This window comes from Oryx dammah, unplaced genomic scaffold (genome assembly GCF_014754425.2).
Source record: "Oryx dammah isolate SB20612 unplaced genomic scaffold, SCBI_Odam_1.1 HiC_scaffold_28, whole genome shotgun sequence".
NCBI classification, from domain to species: Eukaryota; Metazoa; Chordata; class Mammalia; order Artiodactyla; family Bovidae; genus Oryx; species Oryx dammah.
The window spans coordinates 66991912-67013083 of NW_024070212.1; the positions used below are offsets into that span (position 1 = coordinate 66991912).

General features: G+C 34.7%; 1 protein-coding gene across 1 annotated transcript in view; it reads right to left on the reverse strand.

Annotated features, from left to right (window-relative positions):
- Positions 1-21172, reverse strand: part of LOC120856557 (mutS protein homolog 4) — a 58284-nt gene that overhangs the window by 32375 nt on the left and 4737 nt on the right. Inside the window, exons 2-6 of the mRNA XM_040231927.1 lie at positions 20366-20538; positions 15992-16059; positions 6443-6517; positions 3724-3788; positions 2486-2655 (exon numbers count right to left, since the gene is read on the reverse strand). Of these exons, the coding sequence (XP_040087861.1) occupies positions 2486-2655; positions 3724-3788; positions 6443-6517; positions 15992-16059; positions 20366-20538 (551 nt within the window). The remainder of the gene's footprint in view (positions 1-2485; positions 2656-3723; positions 3789-6442; positions 6518-15991; positions 16060-20365; positions 20539-21172) is intronic.

The window sequence follows — 21172 nt, forward strand, 5'->3', positions numbered from 1 at the left end:
CCAGGGAAGCCCGTGTGTGTGTGTGTGCGTGCGTGTGTGTGTGTGTATTATGCTATCATCTGGCTAACATCAGCCATAAAAAAATGAAATCTTGTCATTTGTGATAACATGGATAGACCTAGAGGGTATTAAGCTAAGTGAAATAAGTCACACAAAGAAAGACAAATACTGTATGATTTCACTTATATGTGGAATCTAGAAAACAAAACAAATGAATAAACATAACTGAACAGAAACATAGTCATAGCTACAGAGAACAATCAGGTAGTTGTCAGAGGGAAGGAGGGGAAAGAAATAATGAGGGAAATTAAAAGGTATAAATTTCCAGGTGCAACACAAATATGAAATGTGTACACTGTGGGTAATACAGTCAATAACTATGTAATATTTTGACAGATCATCACTAGACATGGTGATCATTTTGAAATGTATAGAAATACTGAATCACTATTTTGTGTAATAGGAACTAACATAATGTTGTAAGTCAATTATTCTTAAAAAAAAACACCAAACAAACAAAATCAGAAAAAAAGAGATCAGATTTGAGGTTACCAGAGGCAGGGGTAAGGGGAGAGGGAATTAGACAAAGGCAGTCAAAAAGCACAAATTCTAGTTATAAGTAAGTACTAAAGATGCAATGAACAACATGATAAGCATAATTAACACTGTTGTACATAGCTGGCTATAGTTCACTAAGAGGACACCACTAAGCAACTGAGCACATGGACGCACAAAGCCATGCACACACGTTATATATGAAAGTTGTTAGCAGAGTAATTTCTAAGAGTTCTTATCACAGGAAAAAATATTATTTTATTATTTAATTTTATATCCATATTAGGATAGATGTTCATTAAACTTATTGTGATAATCATTTCATGAGGTATATAAATCAAATTATTATTATGTATACTGTAAACTTATACAGTGCTGTATATAAATTATCTCAATAAAGCTAGAAGGAAAATAAAAGGAAAAAAGTTATATAAATTATTGCAATAATTAATTCACAATAAGAAATCCCCTCTAAAAAGCATACTTTACAAGGCAAAATATTCCAAAAAGGAAATAGGTGTTTCATCGCATAAAATTCCTAAAACGTCCAAATCTTCCTATCAATTGCACACTCACTACAGAGTTCTAAATTTCCAAATTTATATTTTTAACATGATGACCATTAACTATTTGAATATTACTTGAAAAAACTAACAGCTTTATTCCTCAAAATGGTTCATTCAAGAATTTTCCTGTTTTTCTCAGTAGTATCACCATTCTCAGGCTAATCATTTCAATTAGCACCAGTGGCTACATCTCTCTTTACTTTACCATGGCCATATCTACTCAATGATTAACTCATCAGTTCTTCCTTTAACCTTCATATTTCTCTTTTCTCATATACAGCTGCTGTGTTAACTTGTAGTAGCTTAAAATAGTTCCTCTTTCCATTGCTCCATTCAGATTCATTCAACAGATTTTCCTGATCAATTTCACTCCACAGAGCAAAAATATCTCACTGCCTCTACATTCTCCTTGGGAAAACCCTCCAAACTGACCTTCAAAAACTAAATTCTGATCCCCAGTCTACATTTCTGACCATATTATCTCTTACTAGTTCTGTAAGGAAATGCCTTATTCCATCCTAACAAATTTCCTCACTCATCCTCTAAGGTTTCTTCAGGCCATTGTGCTTTAGTTCGTACTAAAGTACAAAAAAAGAATTCCTTTTTAGGCTATTTTATGTACTAAAAACATTCCCATCTCGTATGCCTCCACACCCAGTCGTTCTCTGATCCCTCTAATCTATTTTTTCTTCATTTACCTTACATCTATGTGAAATTATGCACTATATATAATTAATATACTTTATATAGCAATATGGACACACACATATATATACATAAATATGTTTTTGTGTTTATTACCTGTCTCTACTATTATTATAGCTTTATGAGGACAGGGAATTTGTTCTGTTCACTATATATTCCCAGTACCTAGGAGATTTTTTTACTAAGAGATTTTACTAGGATTTTTTACTATATTTACTAGGAGATTAATAAACTCATTAAATGAATTACTGTACTGGCTTGCAAATACTGCCTGTCCCAGACAAAAATATCTCTTCCTCCACTGAAACTCATTAGCACTGATAGACAATATTTTTCACGTAATTTATATGCAACATTGTACTAAGGTAAAAACTACTCTCCAAGCGTTCATGTAACCCTATATTTAAATTTGAAGAAACTCTATATATTTAACTTTGGAGAAAAGAAGTGATACATTTTAACACTTTGAGATCTTTATTTTTTTTTTAAAGGCTCCTTAGACGATAATACATTTTAATCTTATCTGTTGTTATGGTAACAAAAAATAAAATTAAACTATGCCTGGTTAATATCATCAGCAAAAAAAAAAAAAGCATGTCCTAAAACAGTTAGCTTTATTTCTAAACATCAGAAAACATATGCTCAAGTACTTAAACTACCTGCTATGTCATCTACAATCTCTGTATATGTTCTTCTGGCTATGTCAAGAAATTCATTTATGTTAGACCTCACTGCATAGCACTTCTGAGTCCTCATGTTCAGGCATCCCTTCATGTATCTTGCATCATCATTAATTACTGTTTTAATCTTGTCAAGTATGATTCCAAACCTGAAAATGAAATTATAGGTAATAAGTCAGTTATTTTAATTTGCAATTTGAATATGTTAATGACAGCAAATACCATATATTCTTAAAATTATTGTTGAAAATTATTATGCAAATAAATAGTTAAATAATATAGATATGAAACTATATAAGTTAGCACTCTGACTACACCAATTTTAAACTATTTTGTCAGTCCTAAGTACTTCCCTAAAAAAAATGACATCACCAAGGATAATCCTACAATGGCTAGATCTCCCAAACTATACATACTAATTGTGTGTGTGAATATAAAAATATATCCCTGAATCACTATTATAAAATTCTGGTTTCATGCTCGTTGGCTCATTTAACATTTACTTATACCATGAGCATTGTGTTAGGTGCAGGGAGTCAAAGAAGAATTAACATAGGGTCCTTGCTCTCAGCTGGGGCAAGAGAGACCAAACATATTGTGAGACAGTATAACAACTTACTATAGTGATCATGCAAACTATAAGTCTGGTAATACCTATTTTCCTAACCTTTTATTTTATTCTGTTCTATATCTATCTGTAATAATTCAGTTATATTATTAACCTCATTTTGTGACCTCACACAAGGTGAGATTCCTGAATCAATAAAATAACAGGTTTTAAGTATCATGAGTCTTTTTGGTCAAGGAACAAGGTGCCACTGCTAAATGCAATACTAAAATTAAACTGTAATTAGATATTACTCAGTATTCATATAGACTATTTTTGTTACATTAGGTCTTTATGATTTAACATAAGAGACTAATATATTTTTAGATTTGCAAGTTTTTCCATGGAGAATAGCTTAAAAAAGAAACATCAAAATTTTGCATGATTCCAATTTTTAATGCTATTCTAATTGTCCACTAACAAAAATTATGCTGTTACCCTATCGTTATTTATAAAATGTAATATATAAATAAATTTTTAATAAATAAAGTTTTTGTTAACCAACACTTAAGTAATTGTCCTACAGAATACAAATAGAGTTCTTAAAATCAGTAAAGATTAGGAAGAAAGGAATAATCTGCTATTTTATTAACAGTTGAATGACAAAGACCTCTTATCTTCCAAGGAACCATAATAAGCTCTTAATAAAGGTGTGTTACAGTTCTTCAGAGTAATCTATTAAAGAATAAGATAAACATAGTTAAGGAAAATAAATTACAACATTATTGAAACAAAACATTTAGACTTGTTTAGTACTTTACATTTTACCAAGTACTTTCTTGCTTCATTTTCTTATTTATATACTCATAAAAGATATTTTATGTATGCAGGTGAAAACAGATTGTATCTGGCCCATTTTCAGATAAAGAGCACATGGCTAAACAGTACCATCCACTGGTTTACTATTATGACTTATTTTTCTTGTCTCCTAACTAATCATTAACTTTAAACTACTTATTGTCAATAGTAACTTAAACAGTTATCATTATATATTCTGAGTATTCTATGTATAATTCCAAAATGTGGGTTAAATGTACATTAAACTAAAAAAGTGTTTTGCATGTTGGTAAATAGAGCAAGTTCTCCACTCTTACATGACAAAAGTAGGGATTCTTATTTTGCTTACTGGAAACTATGTGTGGTCACTATTTGAATAAACAGAAAACAGTAGAAAATATAGACAATCTGATTTTTACCTTATTTTAGTTTTCTATGAGACAATGGCAAAAGTAACTTTTTTGGGTTTTAATAGAAAAATAATATTTACATAGCAGCAAAAACAAGTAATTCATAAAAGCATAAAGAAACACATTTATTATTCTACCATACCTCCAAAGACAAGTATTATGGTATATATGCTGTCACTTTTTCATATCAAAAATTTATATCATTATATGATCCTTTTCTCCACCACTTAATACTACATCATAAGCATTAGAAACCCTTCATGGTAAAAATTTTTAATAAGTCATAATATTCCACCTGTGGAAAGCAAATAGTCATTTCCCCTAATTATTACAGTTCTATACCATGTACAGTAATATAAACAATGCTGCAATGACCATCACTGGACATAAATATTGGTCAACATTTCTTAACAGTTTTTTTGAATAGATTTCTAGAATGTTTTGATGTCTGATGTTTTGAACAGCATCAAAACATATGATATATGTCATAAAGCATTCCTATAAGGTATGCATAATTTTTACTCCTACCAGCTATCTATGAAATTGCCTGTCTCATTGTTCTCACATTAGTAGTAAGTTGAATCCATTGAGAAAAAAAAACTTTATTAATTTGCATTTCTTTGACTAGTAAGGTTGAACCTTTTTTGATACTACTTATTAACTACTTGGTTCCATTTTTTGGCATTTTCCACATTTCCATTGGCACACCAGTATTTTCTCATAAAGTTACAGAAGTTTTATAATAGAAAGATTTTCTGTCATTTGTGATAACATTTCCCTAACTTTGTCATTTTGACTTTGCCTTAGACATACCAAAGTTTGAAATTTTATGTTTCATCAGCTATCAGTTTGGGGGTATGATTTATTATTATACTTCTTTCATTCTAAGAAAGATGACAACACTTTTGAAATATTTTGCCAAATTGTTGTATGTGTCTGTAGTAGAATAAAGTTTATAACAAAATTTTTTCTACACTTTTCATTATTTTTTATTTTTAAAAAGTGATTCTTCTTTGTCTTTTAATTCAAAGTTTTTCAAATGTTTTACACCATATAGAATTTAAAAATAGATGAGAAAAATCACCATTTTGTAACCATCACAGTTATGTCAGGTAAGAGTCATTAATAAATACCAAAATCAAGGGGTGAAAGTTTGACAAGGACCAGTAAATTTACCCAGTCTCAAGGTATCTCTCCACAGATTACTTATAACTTTATAGTGGAGTAATTGATCAAAGTTATTATCACCAAGAAGGAAAAAGTGACATGTGCCTCTTGATACTGAGAAAGATACAACATTGCTCACAGAGTACTACTGTCAAACATGTATAAGCCAAATTTAATCATGAAGAAACAATCACACAAACAGGAATATCCTGTTAAACAACTGGCCCTTACTCTTCAAGATGTCAGTATCATGAAAGACAAAAAAAGGCTGAAAAACTTTTCAGAAGTATAAAGAACCATGACATTAAATACAATGCCTGGTCCTGGACTGGATCCTCTATTAGGGGGAAAAAAAATTACCATAAAGAACAATATTAGAACAATTGGAAAAATGTGAATACAGTATAGGCTATGCATAGTTTACAGTTAGTCCTTGAACAATACGGGTTTGAACTGTCTGTGCAGGTCCACTCATGGATGGATTTTTTTCAATAGTAAATACTACAGTACCACATGATCTGCAGTTGACTGAATTTATAGATGTAGAACTGCAGATATGGAGGAACTGTGTACACTGAGGAACTGAGTATACAAAGAGCAACAATAAGTTATAGGTGGAATTTCAACTGTAGGGAGGGTTGGTGCCCTGACCCTCATGTTGTGCAATAGTCAACTGAAATAGTATTTTATCAGTGTTAGATATCCTGAATTTTTAAATTATATTGTAGTGATGCTAGAGAACATCTTGGTTCATAGGACGTATGCACTTTAGAATGCAATTCATTCTCAAATTGTTCATTAAGAGTAATAATAAAGATAATAATATGTGTGTATGCTGTGTGTGGAAAAAGAGAAAAGATGGAAATTCATTATTCTATTCTTAAAACATTCTAAATGTGAAATTTTTTCAAAACAAAAACTTTTAAAAAACTGATGCTAGACATGTTTTGTATAAGACACACACATATAAATTACCTTTAAAGGATCCACAAGTTCCAAGGTATGTTTTAGGTATATTAAATTTGTTATCTTTGATTCAGCTGCATTAACCTATTCAGACAAAAATCCAAATGTGGACACCATAAATACTTAATATGTGAATGAATTTTCCTTTTGAACATTCTACACCTATATTTTCCAAACATTTTTATTTATGAAAACCACCTAGGAAAACCACCTAGGTCCGGAGTCATCAATTCCAAGGCCCCATACTACTAATGGTCCATGGCCTATTAGGAACCAGGCCACACATCAGGAAGTGACTGGTAGGTAAGCAAGCAGTTTCATCTGTATTTACAGACACTCTCCACTACTTGCATTACTTTCTGAGCTTTAAATTCTGTCAGAGGAGCAGTGGCATTAAGATTCTCATAGGAGTGTGAACCCTACCCACTGTGAACTATGAATATAAGGCACTCTATATAAGAATCTCAATGCCTGATGATCTGAGGAAGAACTGACGTGGTGATGTTAGCAGTGGGGAATGGCAACAAATATAGATTATCATTGGCAGATAGGTTTGACTGCACAGAAGATATATATATGACATGAAGCAAGCATGATGTGCTGTGCTTAAGTCTCTCAGTCATGTCCGACTCTTTGAGGCCCCAAGGATTGTAGCCCACCAGGCTCCTCTGTCCATGGCATTCTCTAGGCAAGAATACTGGAGTGGGAAGCCTATCCCTTCTCCAGGGGATTTTCCCAACCCAGGGATCGAGCCCAGGTCTCCCGCATTGCAGGCAGATTCTTTACCATCTGTGCCACCAGGGAAACCACCATAGTAAATCAATTGCTTGCAGACTCATCAAAACCTTATCATTGAGTAGCAAGCGACAAGCTGCATCTGGTGTCAGGCTTTAGAGAGGAAAAGGAGTTGATGTACTTCAATTGCACAGCTGTATCTGGTAGCAGGCTCTAAGTCAGAATCCAACACTTATTTCAGTCTGAGCATGGGCACACATTATTTTATTTACCACCTCCATCGACAACTCTTTCCCACACTGTGCACTTGTCTTGATCACAGTTTTGGTAAGCCCACAAGCTAACCCTAGCCAAGATGAGTGAAAAAGCAAACCCTGCTGGAGAGCTTCTTTGAAAAACGGGAAAGACCCAATGATGAGATAGCAGAAGACTCTAATAAGACTGCCAACAAAAAAAAGCTGCACTTAAAATACCAAGAGTCCTTCTTAAATTACGGGTTCACTGCAACAGGTGATTCACATTCTCCAAGTCTGCTTTGTATAATATGTGGCAGCAGGCTATTCAATGAAGCCATGAAACCTTCAAAACTGCTTCGTCACATGAAGACCTAGCACCCTGCATTAAAAGACAACCCTTTGGAGTTTTTCAAAGGAAAAAAGTGAACACAAGAACAGAAATAATTATTGAAAGCCACCACTTTCTCAAATGTGTCTGCACTGACAGCATCTAAAGATTCTGCATGCTGTGACAAAAACTGAAGATCCTGAGGACCATAACTAAGACTGGTGCAACCAAATAAGAAAATAAACATTTTTATTTTTAAGAAACTACTTCCAGAGGTAAGGAAAATAGGGTATTTATTCATCAACTCCTATTCGGTACTGGTCAAGACCTATCACTGGGGCACTGAGGCAACAACTGATTACTCACTAGTCTCCCTGGGACCAGAGAAAAGTCCTCAGGTAGAAAGTTTTGGCTGCTTGCAAAAAGAAGCATACCTTACACTAAAGTGAATACCAAGAGGATGTAGGTGGCACACCAACAAGGTCTACTCCACAATAATGAGTAAAAAAAGCCAATTACAAAATGGGAAATATTTGTAACACACAGAATGAACAAGGGGTTTATATAAAGAGAAGCTCTACAAATCAAAAACAATGATAACTCAATAGAAAAATGGGCAAGACTTTCACAAAAGCAGATATTCAAAAGGTAAATATATATATGAAAGCACATTCAACCTCATTAACAGAACATGCCAATTAGAACCACAATGAAGTACTACTATCTACCAACCACTATAGGTGAAACTTTAAACTGACAAGATCAGGTTTGGGAAAACAGCAATAAGACTTCTCATATACTCCTGATGGAAGTGTAAATTAGTAGATACAACCATTTTGAAAAACACTTTGGCAAATATTTTGTCATTATCTCCTAAAGTTGAAGGTATACTTAATGACTCAGAAATTCCATTCCTATGTACCCAATAAAAATATGTCCAAAATTCTATTAAGAAACAGATATAAAATTGTTAAGCAATATTATCTCTAATTGCCATAACCTGCCAACAACTCAAAAGTTCAACAACAGTGAAATAAATAATGGTATATTCATACAGTGGAATATTATATAGCAATCAAACTAAATGAGCTATAGCTACATGTGACAACATGATTAAATCTTACAAACATAATGTTGGATAGAAGAAGCCAGAGATTAAAAAAATATACACTGAATAATTCCTATGTAAAGTTTTTTAAAGAACTGGTAAAACTAAGTTATAAAGAAAAATTAAAAAGTAGTTAATAAAAAGTGATTTCTTTTCAGAAGGAGGTAGAAAATAATGAACAGGAAGAAGCGGAAGGAGAGTTTCCTGTTTTGTTTTTATTTTGTTATTTTTGGCTGTGCTGGGTCTTTGTTGCTGCGCATGGTTGTACTCTAGTTGCAGTGCCCAGGCCTCTCACTGTAGTGGCTTCTCTTGTTGCAGAGCATGGGCTCTAGGCTGCATAAGCTTCAGCAATTTGGCACTCAGGCTCAGTAGTTGCAGTGCTTGGGCTCAGTCGCCTTATGGACTGTAGGATCTTCCCAGAACAGGGATCAAATCCACCAGGAAAGCCCAGAAGGGGAGTTTCAGAAGTACCGGCAGAATACTGACTGGTCATCATGTGAATGTTCACTTTCATAATGCCTGAAGACATTTTTGGCTGTAACAATTGAGGGTAACTGTCAGGGGACATTCAACTTTAAGGGATCCAATATGTTGCATTTTCTTCCTTTGTGTGCCATTTCTCAAGGACTCTCTGTTCCTTATCAGTTCCTGGAATACAGGAACAAGTAGAGCTGCATGCAGTTCTCAGGACTGAAATCAAGGGAGAGAGCACCTGCTTGGATTGCCTTCAAGTGACTCCCTTCAGTGACTCTATTCAGCGACCTTGTACTTAACAGACTATCCATTTTGTTGCAACTGATGGAATTTCATTCTTTTTAATGGCTAAGTAATCATTTTACTGAAGATATACAAGCATGCATTTCTGCTAAGAAAGTACTCTTGTTCCACTAGAGACTTGGGTCCCCCACGCCCTTCTTTCTGTCTCCAGCTATTTCTTCAGAGCATGGAAACCTACTGAGCTCACTTTCTCACCCGGGCTCTCAAGACCTCCTTGAAAGGATGCCCTGTGCCTTCGTGAGCGGTACAAGTCCTGTGTATGGGCTTTATTGATTTTCTACATAACCCAAGGGATATTGCTCTTTCTCTCTTTCTTTTCAACTCCAGTCCCCAGGTCCTGGTCTGTTAAAGACCACAACAGGTAACAGCTGGATTCCACTGGCATCTAACAGGTAGAAGCTATGGTCCATGCTTAGAAACTCAGCCGTATCCAATTCTTTGCAACCCCATGGACTATAGCCCACCTGGTTCCTCTGTCCATGGGATTCTCCAGGGAAGAATACTTGAGTGGGTTGCCATTTCCTTCTTCAGGGGATATTCCCAAACCAGGGATCAAACCCAGGTCTCCTATATTGCAGGGGGATTCTTTACTGTCTGAGCTACCAGGGAAGCATCTAGTGGGTAGAAGCTTTGGATACCACTAAACATTTTAGAATGCACAGAACAGTAAAAGAATTACCATCTCAACACATAAATAGTACAAAGTTGAGAAAATCTGCTGTAGAGGAGTTGTATTACAAAAGTACTCTCTTAACCTCTTATATCACTGGTGATTTCCTTTCTGCTTCTTCTTTCTCTGTCTCTTTTCAATCTCTCCTAACCTTGATAGCATTGACAAAAGTAAATTGCTATGAACTTTACTGTTTCAAAGTACTAAATGTTGTCCATACCACATGAGCAGGGAAGCAGACCAGACCCTCCCCTAGGTGAGTACTCCAGATGAGTATCCAGCCCTAAATGACACCTTAACTGCAGTTTGTAAGACCTTAAACTCTTGACCCACAGAAACTGAGAGGTAATAAATATGTATAGTTTTAAGCTGCTATAGTTGAGGTCATTTGTTATGCTACAATAGAACAATAATTTTGATCCATGGGTCAGGAAGATCCCTGGAGAAGGGAATGGCAACCCATTCCAGTATTCTTGCCTGGAGAACCCCACGGACAAAGCAGCCTGGTGGCTAAGTCAATGGAGTTGCAAAGAGTCAGACCTGACTGAGCAACTTACACACACACACACATAAAGTCTCTTTACAGTTTGCTTTTTCAAAGTGAAGAAGAGAGTCTCACCAAGAAGAACTGAGAGACAACTCTCTATTAGCCTTTTGCATTTTTGCACATCTAATGAGCAAAGGCACTGACTGCCTTTGTTCTACACAGACTTTTCAAGGATGTTTGTATAGTGAATAGACTTAAAAGACATATTGTCCACTTCTAGGGCAAAGGGTAGGTTTGCTCACAGTTCTTGAAAATAAAGATGGGGCCTCCCTGCAGAATAGCAGGCATATATGGTTCAACCCCTGGGTTAAGAAGATTCCCTAGAGTAGGAAATGGCAAGCTACTCCAGTATTCTTGCCTGGAAAATTCCATGGACAGAGGAGCCTGGCAGGCTATAGTCCATGGGGTTGTAAAAAGTCAGACTCAACTGAGCACACATGCATACTGCCCATAAGATTCAGGTTCCCTAAGATGAGCAATTCTCTCCTGTAAAACACTGTATGTGCACGTGTCATATAGCCCTCTTCACATCACCCTGTTGGAAAGGGAGGTTGGGGAAACAGTGCAAGAAAATGTTGATATTCTGGCTGTGGCTATTGTTATGAGTATTAAGTCCTTTCTCTCTGATCTAGGAGTCTGTGTCTTCTGTTAGCATTTATCAAACTGTGGCAGGCTAACTTGTCACTTTGGAAGTAGGGTAGAATATCATATCCCTTACAGTTCTTGATAACACTATGCTGTAATTGCTTTAAAAAAAAAAAAAGAAAACAAAATCTCAAAATGAATTATAAATTCCTTTGGATTAGAGACTTACTTCCTACTATATCCCTAGCACTCACCACAGTGCTTGGTAAAATAACTTGTTGAATTAATTAAAGAAAGAGCCATGACCCAGATACTCTTTACGGCAGTCTGAAATCAATGGGAAAAAATTAAAACTTAGGTAAAACTTGAAAAAATTATTTAATGTCAAAGTTTTCAAATGTGGGAGGAAGTACTTTGGATGTTTTATAATGGAAAATACAAACATTCTTAATGAAATACATTAAACAGTAAGGTTATTAAGACTACATAAAAAGAAAATACATCTGGATTAATTAAAAAAGGAAATTTGATTTTTCAATGAATACTTATGATTGGAAAATATGCATTTTCTAAAAATCAATGTTCTTAACAGAAAATATAAGAATTCATCTTGAGTAAACAATTTCACACCGGGAATTTTCAGAGAACATTTAGTTAATTCAGAAGTTTAAGCCAATCATAAAAACAAATTCAGCCAACAGAACATTTAGTTCATCCACAAGTTTAAGCAAATCATGCCATTTAACCAGCACAAGTCTGAACTAATTTAGTAAATATTGTGTTTAATTAAGATATAGATGCTTATATTAAATTACTTTAAAGTCTCATTTAAATATATCTCCAGATGGTTAGGAAAACATCAACTGAGAAACAGTATAAGGAAGACTGAAATTTATGAATTATGTATGAAGTCAATATATTGCTTAAGTTTCCTTAAAAGTTAGTAAATCTCATCTGAAAAGTGTTTTTTTAAAAAACCTCCAAAAAGGACATATGTGCTGGTTAGGAAAAAATTTACAACTATGACTGGTCCCCCCAAAACTAAAAAGGATGATAAGTAACACTGGCCCTTCATAACCTTATGGAGCTAGTTACAGATTGCCTTTTCTGAACAAGAAGAAAGATTCCAGATTCTCAGTGTGCAGAATTACGTTATACCAAACTCTCTGGCTTTTCTAAAATCTGATAGTCAAATTGATTACAGAAGCTGGTTAGTTAATCACAGATATTTCCCAGAGAGCTAGTTGGCTAAAATGAGATTCCTTTCTTAATAAAACCAGATATGATCTAATGCAAAAATATGTACAGCTGACCATTGAACAACACAGGTTAGAACTGCATGGATCCACTTAAATTTGGATCTTTTAAAATAAACACATATGTGTACTGGAGATGTATTTTCTCTTCCTTATGATTTTCTTAATATTATTCTTAAATAAATTTAAGAATACAGTATAAAAACATACTGTACACAAAACATATGGACTATTACAGTCCATGGAATTCTCCAGGCCAGAATACTGCAGTGAGTAGACTTTCCCTTCTCCAGGGGATCTGCCCAACCCAGGGATCGAACCCAGGTCTCCCACATTGCAGGCCAATTCTTTACCAACTGAGCTATCAGGGACAGTTAAGTTTGGAGGAAGTCAAAAATTATATGAGGAATTTCAATTGTGCAGATGGGTTAGCACCCCTAAGCCTGATGTTGTCCAAAGGTCAACTGTATATTACTAATTCTTATAGTTAGTGACACTAAAGCATGAATATGTATGACCATGTAATACTACACATTACACATTACACAATGCTACAACAATGAGATTGCTCTCAGGCATAACCTGATAATTAATTCTTTCCTGTAATAAAATTGAAACAAAGTCTTTGCTTATACACAGCTGAGAGTTGAATTGTGTCCCCCTCTAAAAAAAGATATTTTGAAGTCTAAACACTCAAGTACCTCAAAATGCAGTCTTATTTGGAACTAGAGTCACAGAAGTAACTAGTTAAGATGACATCATATTGTAGTAGGGTAGACTCCTAATTCAATATGACTGGTTTCAAATAAAAGACAGCCATGTGAAGGACTTCCCTGGTGGCTCAGTGGTTAAGAATCCACCTGCCAATACAAAGGACGTGGGTTTGATCCCTGGTCCAGGAAGATCCCACATGCTGTGAAGCAACTAAGCCCATGAGCCACAACTACTATAGCCCATACACCCTAGAGCCCATGCTCTGAAACAAGAGAAGCCACTGCAATGCGAAGCCTACACACCACAATAAAGAGTAGCCCCTGTTAACCACAATTAGAGGAAGTCTGTGTGCATCAACAAAGACCCAGCACAGCCAAAAATAAATAAACAAATAAAAAGACAGCCACGTGAAGACACAGACACAGGGAGACCACCATGTGACAAGGAAAAGAGAGATTAAATGTATATAGCAAGTCATGGAACACCAAAGATTACCAACAAACCACCAAAAGCTAGAAACAGGTAAGAAAGAATTCTCCTACAGGTTTCAAAAACAAGCCCTGCCAACATCTTGATTTCAGACTTCTACTTTTCAGACCTGTGACAATAAAATTATAGTGTTTAAGCCATGAAGTGTATAGTATTTGTTTCAGCAGGCCCAGGAAACTAATATTAATTGTAAGTACAGAGTAGCCATTTCCTATTCCTACACTGAATTGCATTTTTTCTGTGTTAAAACCTGTCATTCATAAGTAAAACTGTTACTTAAGATACTTTTCATTTGAAAATACCATTCAAAACAGGACATCTGGCAAAAGATCATAAGGGCTAACTGGTGCTTTGGGTTTATATTCATAATTGATTACTCATTTCTAAGTCTCTGAAAGTCTAAAAATATTTGATGGCTCCAAAAATACTGCTAAACCAGTACAGAGGTTAAAAAAGAAAGGTTAATGACACATGTTAACAAGAACGTATCTGGAAGTAAAGTGAAGAACCCTCTATATATATTCTGTTCAGCAGAAGTTTTTTAATTGGATGTATTCCCAGCTTGTGTTATTTTTGCTTTTGTTGCCACTACTTTATGCTTCTTATACCACATGAGAAGTGATGTAATATTATTTGAAGGTAGACTGAATTCAGCTAAAGATGTATTCTATAAACCTGAAAGCAACCATTAAAATAAAAAAACAATGAACTTATCCAATAAATCAACAGAGGAGTAAAATGGGATCATAAAAATATCCATTTAAGCCAAAAGAAGGCAAAAGAAAAGGAAAAGAGAATATAGGTGAGATAAATGTAAAAAAGTACCATAATGGCAGATTTAAATTGTAACATATCAATAATCTCATTAAGTACAAATGACATAAACACCCTAATTAATAGTTCATTCCAGAAGAAACAGGTAACCTGAATAGCATCATATCTATTCAAGAAATTAAATTTATACTCAAGAATCTCCCTACAAAGAATAATTCCAAGTTTTAACAGCTTTACTTGTGAATTCCACCAAACATTTAAGGAAGAAATATTAACACCAGTTATACACAAACACTATCAGAAACTGAAGTGGAAGGAATGCCTCTAACCTCATTGTATGGTACTGATTAATTTTGTTTCAGATTTCAGTTGTTCTAGTTTACCTCTCACAATTCTCCTCCTGTCCAACAGCCAAAACTTTTCCATATAATAATGTTTTTATTATAAATGAACCTTAAGAGTATTTCCTCTACCATATGAAAAGGCTTCCTAAATATAGATAAGCCTTCAATGGATTTGCAAAGTAATCAAATTTCAAATAAAATTCTACTGATACAGGACTTCTTTCCTTTTTAAGCACATGAGCAAAAATATGCAGGTGATCCTTGAACAGCACAGGTTTGAACAGTGTAGGTCCACTCATAGTGGATTTTATTCAATACATAGAGTACAACACAATCCAATTGGCTGAATCTGCAGATGGAGACCCCTTGGATGCAGAAGGCTGACCGTAAAGTTACATGCTGGTTTTCGACTGCATTGGGGATGGGAAAGAAGGTGCCCTAACCCCCATACTGTTCAAGGGTTAACTGTAAATGTATTTGATTAAAGTAAATATTTCTAAATTCACTTTAAAGAGAAATGGAAACCATCTATTATTTTCTTTATAGACTGTGCCTGTAGGCACTAAGTATTTAAATTTGTAAAAATCCAAAGCCTTGTTTCATATTTAAAGGTTAAGCATACTTGAAAACTAACTAATCAAACTTCACATAATGATCATCTTTTAAAGGACCTTGGAACTAACATAATTTTTATCTAGTTTATTAAGCAAATGTTTTGTAATCCAAGGGTTTTGAAAACTATGTCCAAACTCTTTAAATAAATATTTGATAAATGAAATATGTCAATTCCTCAATTAATAAACTTTTAATTTTAAGCATATCATATATGATAACACATTAAGGAGAAAAGCTTCCTTTAAAGGCATAAAAATATTTCAGATAGTAATGACAAAGTACTTTTCCAAAAGACTTTCATATTTTCCAATTGTTACATCATATTAAGGCAAGTTATATCACATAATATATAATAAAATAACATGTATACATTAACATACCGTGTCTTGCTTTGGAATTTGAACTAAAACAGAAAGAAGTTGCTCTGTATCAAGAAATCTTGCTATAACTGAAACAAACAGAAAATATGAGCAGTTAATGTTACAGTTTAAAATATAGAGTATATAAAGTATTATCCCCAATAATAATATAGCACCTGCAAATACCACTTGTTTTAATTGTCTTCATCTATTTTACATTTACCAGGGATAAAATAATAAATTCTAGTGTTCTTTTCTTAACTTTGATTACTCAGAATTTGTCTTCAAATTTTGACACTGTTGATCACCCCTTCTTTCTTGAAACTCTACTTTTCTGACTTAAATATGTTGCTTTTCATAATTTTCTTCCCACTTTTTTGATCTCTAACTTTTCTTCATGATACTTAAAAGGTAAGATTAAAAGTCTAAAAGCATCGGTCAACCACTAACCATGTAACTTTCCAGGAGTTATCTAACTTCTCTGAACTTTAGCTGTTCTCATCTTTTAAAAGATGAGATGGTTCATCAAAAAAATAAACATAGAACTACCATATGATCTAGCAATTCCACTCCAGGGTATATATCCAGAGGAAAAAAAATACTAATTCAAAAAGATATAAGTACCCCTATGTTCACAGCAGCATTATTCATAATTGCCAAGATATGGTACCTAAATGTCCATCAAGAAACAGTGAATAAAGAAGTTGTGATACACACACACACATATGTATACATGTATGCATACACAATGGAATACTACTTAACCATAAAAAAACAGTAAAATTCTGTCATTTGTGAAAACATGAATGGATCTAGAGGATATTACGCTTAGTGAAATAAATCAGGCAGAGAAAGACAAAAAAAATATATGTGGAATCTAAAAACTAAAACAAATGAGCAAATATAACTAAACAGAAACAGACTCACAGATACAGAGAACCAACTAGTGGTTACCAATAGGGAGAAAGCAGGGAGGAGGGAAAAGAGATGGATGGGGGATTAAGAGGTACAAACTACTATGTATAAAATAAGTAAGCTATAAAGCATATGTTATACAGCATAGTGAATATAGCCATAAATTTGTAATAACTTTAAACAGAGTATAATCTTATGAAAATTTTCAATCATTATGTTGTACATCTGACACTAATGTTGTAAATCAACCATATCCCTGTGAAAATAAATTAAATTTAGAGATTTCCCTGGCAGTCCAGTGGTTAAGACTCCATACTTCCAATGAAGGGAGTACAGATTCAATCCCTGGTTGGGGAACTAAAATCATGCATGCCACAAAATTTAATTAACTACTTAAATACTTTAAAGTTTTTAAAGCAGAACATGAGACATGATATGTTCAAGTAACTAAAAGAAGTTTAATTATACTAGAAGAAGGAAGGATGAAAAGTGACAAGTAACAAGAGGTGCTGTGGGAAACGAGAAAGAAAGCCATACAGAAGAGTTTGGGTTTTATCCTAAAAGCATTAGAAGAGATTGAAAGATTTTATGCAAGTGGGTATGTGGTAGCCCTGCAAAGATTTCCACATTCTAATCCCTGGAACCTTTGTATATGTTATCTGGTAGCAGGGACTTTGAAGATGAGGTGAAGTTTAAGCTTCTCAAAATGGAGAGATTATTCTGTATTATTTGTTAGTCCCAAATTAATCAATCACAAGAGTCATTCTAAGAGAGAGGCAGGAGGATAGGTCAAAGAGAGATGATATAAGGACAAAAGCAGAAGCTAGAAAATAGAGAAGAAACTGTTCTCCTGGCTTTGAAGATGGAGGAAGAGCCATGAGTTAAGGAATGTAGAAGGCCTCTAGAAACTGCAAAAGGCAAGGGAACAATTTTGTCCCAGAGCCTCCAGAAGAAAAATGAACCCACTAAAACATTGACTTTAGTCCAGTAAAACAGATTTATGACTTTCGGAATTGTAAGATAATCAATTCATGCTGTTTTAAGCCTCAAAATTTGTGGTAATTTGTTACATCAACAGGAAGAAACTAATAAAGAGTAATATGTTCACATTTATATTTTCAAAAGATTCCTCCGGCTCCAATATAGAGAAGAGGCTATAAAGAACAAGGCTGGAGGACAAGGCCAAATAGAAGGCTGCAGAAATAACTCAGATTATAGATAAACGATACCCTGGGCTGGAGCAGCAACACTGGGAATAGAAGCTAATACCTATAAGATATATATAGAAAAGAGACTTTATAGAATTTGATGATTAATTTCAGAGAAGGTAAGTGTCAAGAATGATTTTCAGTTGGTCATCTGGTTTGGTTAAGAGCTTGGATATAGAGCTATTCTTTGAAATCAGAAGGGACTGATTTAGAAGGAAAAATGGCACAGTCTGGATACATTAAATCTGAGGTGATTAAGAAAGATCTAATAAGTGCTCAGTAGGCAAGAAGATACATGGGGCTGAAGGTCTGTAAATATATCTGGGCATGAAATGTAAATTTGGAAGTTACAGGTATGTGAATGATAATTATAAGACCAAGAAGATGGGTAAATCATATAATAAGAAAATACAGAGGAAAAAGGCAACCTAAAACATAGTTTTGAAGCACCACAGCATTCAGGGAATGAGCAAAGGAAAACGAGCCTAAAAAGAAGACTCAGAAGTCCTCTTCCATTTGAAAGGAAGGAATCTGGGGTTTTCACTCTGTTACCTGATCAATGACAGAACTTTCTAAAGACATTCCAAGACAGTCTACAGTCCTGCAGTCTATTCGTAAATTATAAAGATAATATTACAAGGGAGATGGACAGTCAGAAACTTTTTAAAGAAGTGAGCGACAGAGCTTTAAAAAAAGGAAACTCCAAAGAAGTAGGAGGAAAATCAAATCGTATAATCACAGAAGCAAAAGGTAGTAATTCAATAAGGAGAGATTTTGGCAGTACCAGAGAAGCTGGATTTCAAATAGAACTGTGTGTGTGTTAGTCGCTCAGTCATATCTGACTCTTTGCAACACCATGGATTGTAGCCTGCCAGGTTCCCCCGTCCACAGGATTCTCCGGGCAAGAATACTGGAGTGAGTTGCCATGCCCTTCTCTAGGGGATCTTCCTGACCCAAGGATAGAACCCAGGCCTCCCGCATTCCAGGCAGATTCCTTACCATTTGAGCTACCTGGGAAGCCCCAAATAGAACTAATATGTGCCCATTAAATTTAACAACAATGAAAATCTTAGGCTTGGTTCTCCACAAAGAGACTCTGAAATGAGGATTTATATGTAAGTAATAGATTAAGAATTTGCTTCCATGAGAAACCAATAGAGAAGGACAGGAAAGGGGAAAAACGCCAAGCAAAAGCATAATTTCAGGCAAAATTCTATGGAGGGTAACTTCAGTTCATGCCATAGAAGAACTTCTGGACTTTAAGTTACATTCATGGTTATTGCCAAAACAGTTAGGCTTTCATATTCCCACACTATTCGGTCATTTAAGGGCCCACAAGGCATATTTGACCCTCTCTGCTTAGAGCACAGCCCTCTAATAGCCTGAGGGTAGGCCTCTAAAGTGAGTCCAGGTGCAGGCCATTAGAAGCAAAAGCACACAGAACAGGGAAAAGGGGCCCAGAGAAAAGTAAAAGAGACCCAAGAGGATATGGACAGAAAACCAACAATGTCTGCTATACTGACCTTGACAAGAGCAGTCTCAGCACAGTAGTGGGCACAGAAAGAAGACTGATTGAAATGGGGTGATGAGGAGAAGACAGTATATGCATAAAATGTGTTTTTCAACAGGTGATGAATGGTAGAATAGAGATAAGATGTTGCTGTAAACCACAAGGGTGACCAGTTAAAAATAAGCCTTTTCACACTTTTTCCAAAGCCTCACAAAATACACAGGAATACATAGAAAAAAATGAATATATTCAGCAACACTGGAAATGCAGTCACAGTCAGTATAATGTCAGAATTTTGAAGAAATTATACTAATTAAAAGATATTTAGAATTGGATTGAAGAAACCTATAGACTGTAAATGCTTTCTAGATTTTCATGTACTACTTCAGTTTAGACCACCAGAACAACAGTGGGGATATAGAAAACAGATCAAGTGGCTAAAGTCCAGGAACTAGACTCAGATCAGTGCAGATAAACTGCCCTTCCACTTACAGATTTAAGAAAAAAATTGCACTACCACGCCAGTGAACAGGTGCCAAGGGCAATTCTCTTACCTCATGAGTTGGATTTCATTCCCACAAAAGAAATTTGGTAATCCCAAATTCTGGTATCTGAATGTGACATTACTTGGAAACTAGATCTTTGCAGATATCATCAAATTAAGATAATATCATTAGGATGAGCCTTAATCCAACAGGACTGGTATTTTAGGAAGACATGTATTTTTAATAATTTGCGTTTGTAAAAACAGATGATGTTTACCTGACTGAAGTCCAAAAAAGAGTTCCTCATCTTGAAGCAGTTCCTGAACACAATCTAATCTCATGTTAATTGTTTCAACATCAACTAGAGGTTCTAATATATTAGAACGAAGTCTTCTACTTCCTCCAGGAGTCTTAGTATAATTTAGAACACCAAAGAGCGTGTGATTATTCCTTTAAAAGCACAAAGGAAAATTTCAAAAAGCACTTAGGAAAATTTCATTAAGTATACAAAGGAGAAACCAATAAAACTGTAATTTAACTTTTTAAAATTTATTTATTTTAATTACTTTACAATATTGTGGTTTTTGCCATACATCAACATGAATCAGTCATGGGTGTACATGTGTCCCACCATCCTGAACCCCACTCCCACTTCCCTCCCCACCCCACCCCTCTGGGTTGTCCCAGAGAACCAGCTTTGGGTACCCTGCTTCATGCATTGAATTTTCACTGGTCATCTATTTTACATATGGTAATATACATGTTTCAGTGCTATGCTCTCATATTGTCCCACCCTTGCCTTCTCCCACATAGTTTTAAAATAATCCTATAATCTACAATAGTGATTCTCCAACTTTCATATTCATACAAATCACATGAGGATTCTGATTCAGTCTGGGATGAGGCCTGGTAATCTACATTTTAAACAAACTCTCAAGTATGCTGTCAGTCAGTGAAGCACACTTTGATTAACAAGGATCTACAGCATCTTCTTGCATCAGTGAATGACTTTTTTTCATAGACCAGTTACAATACTCAGACTAATATAAAATGTTCTAGTCCATGGCATTCTATCAATAATAAC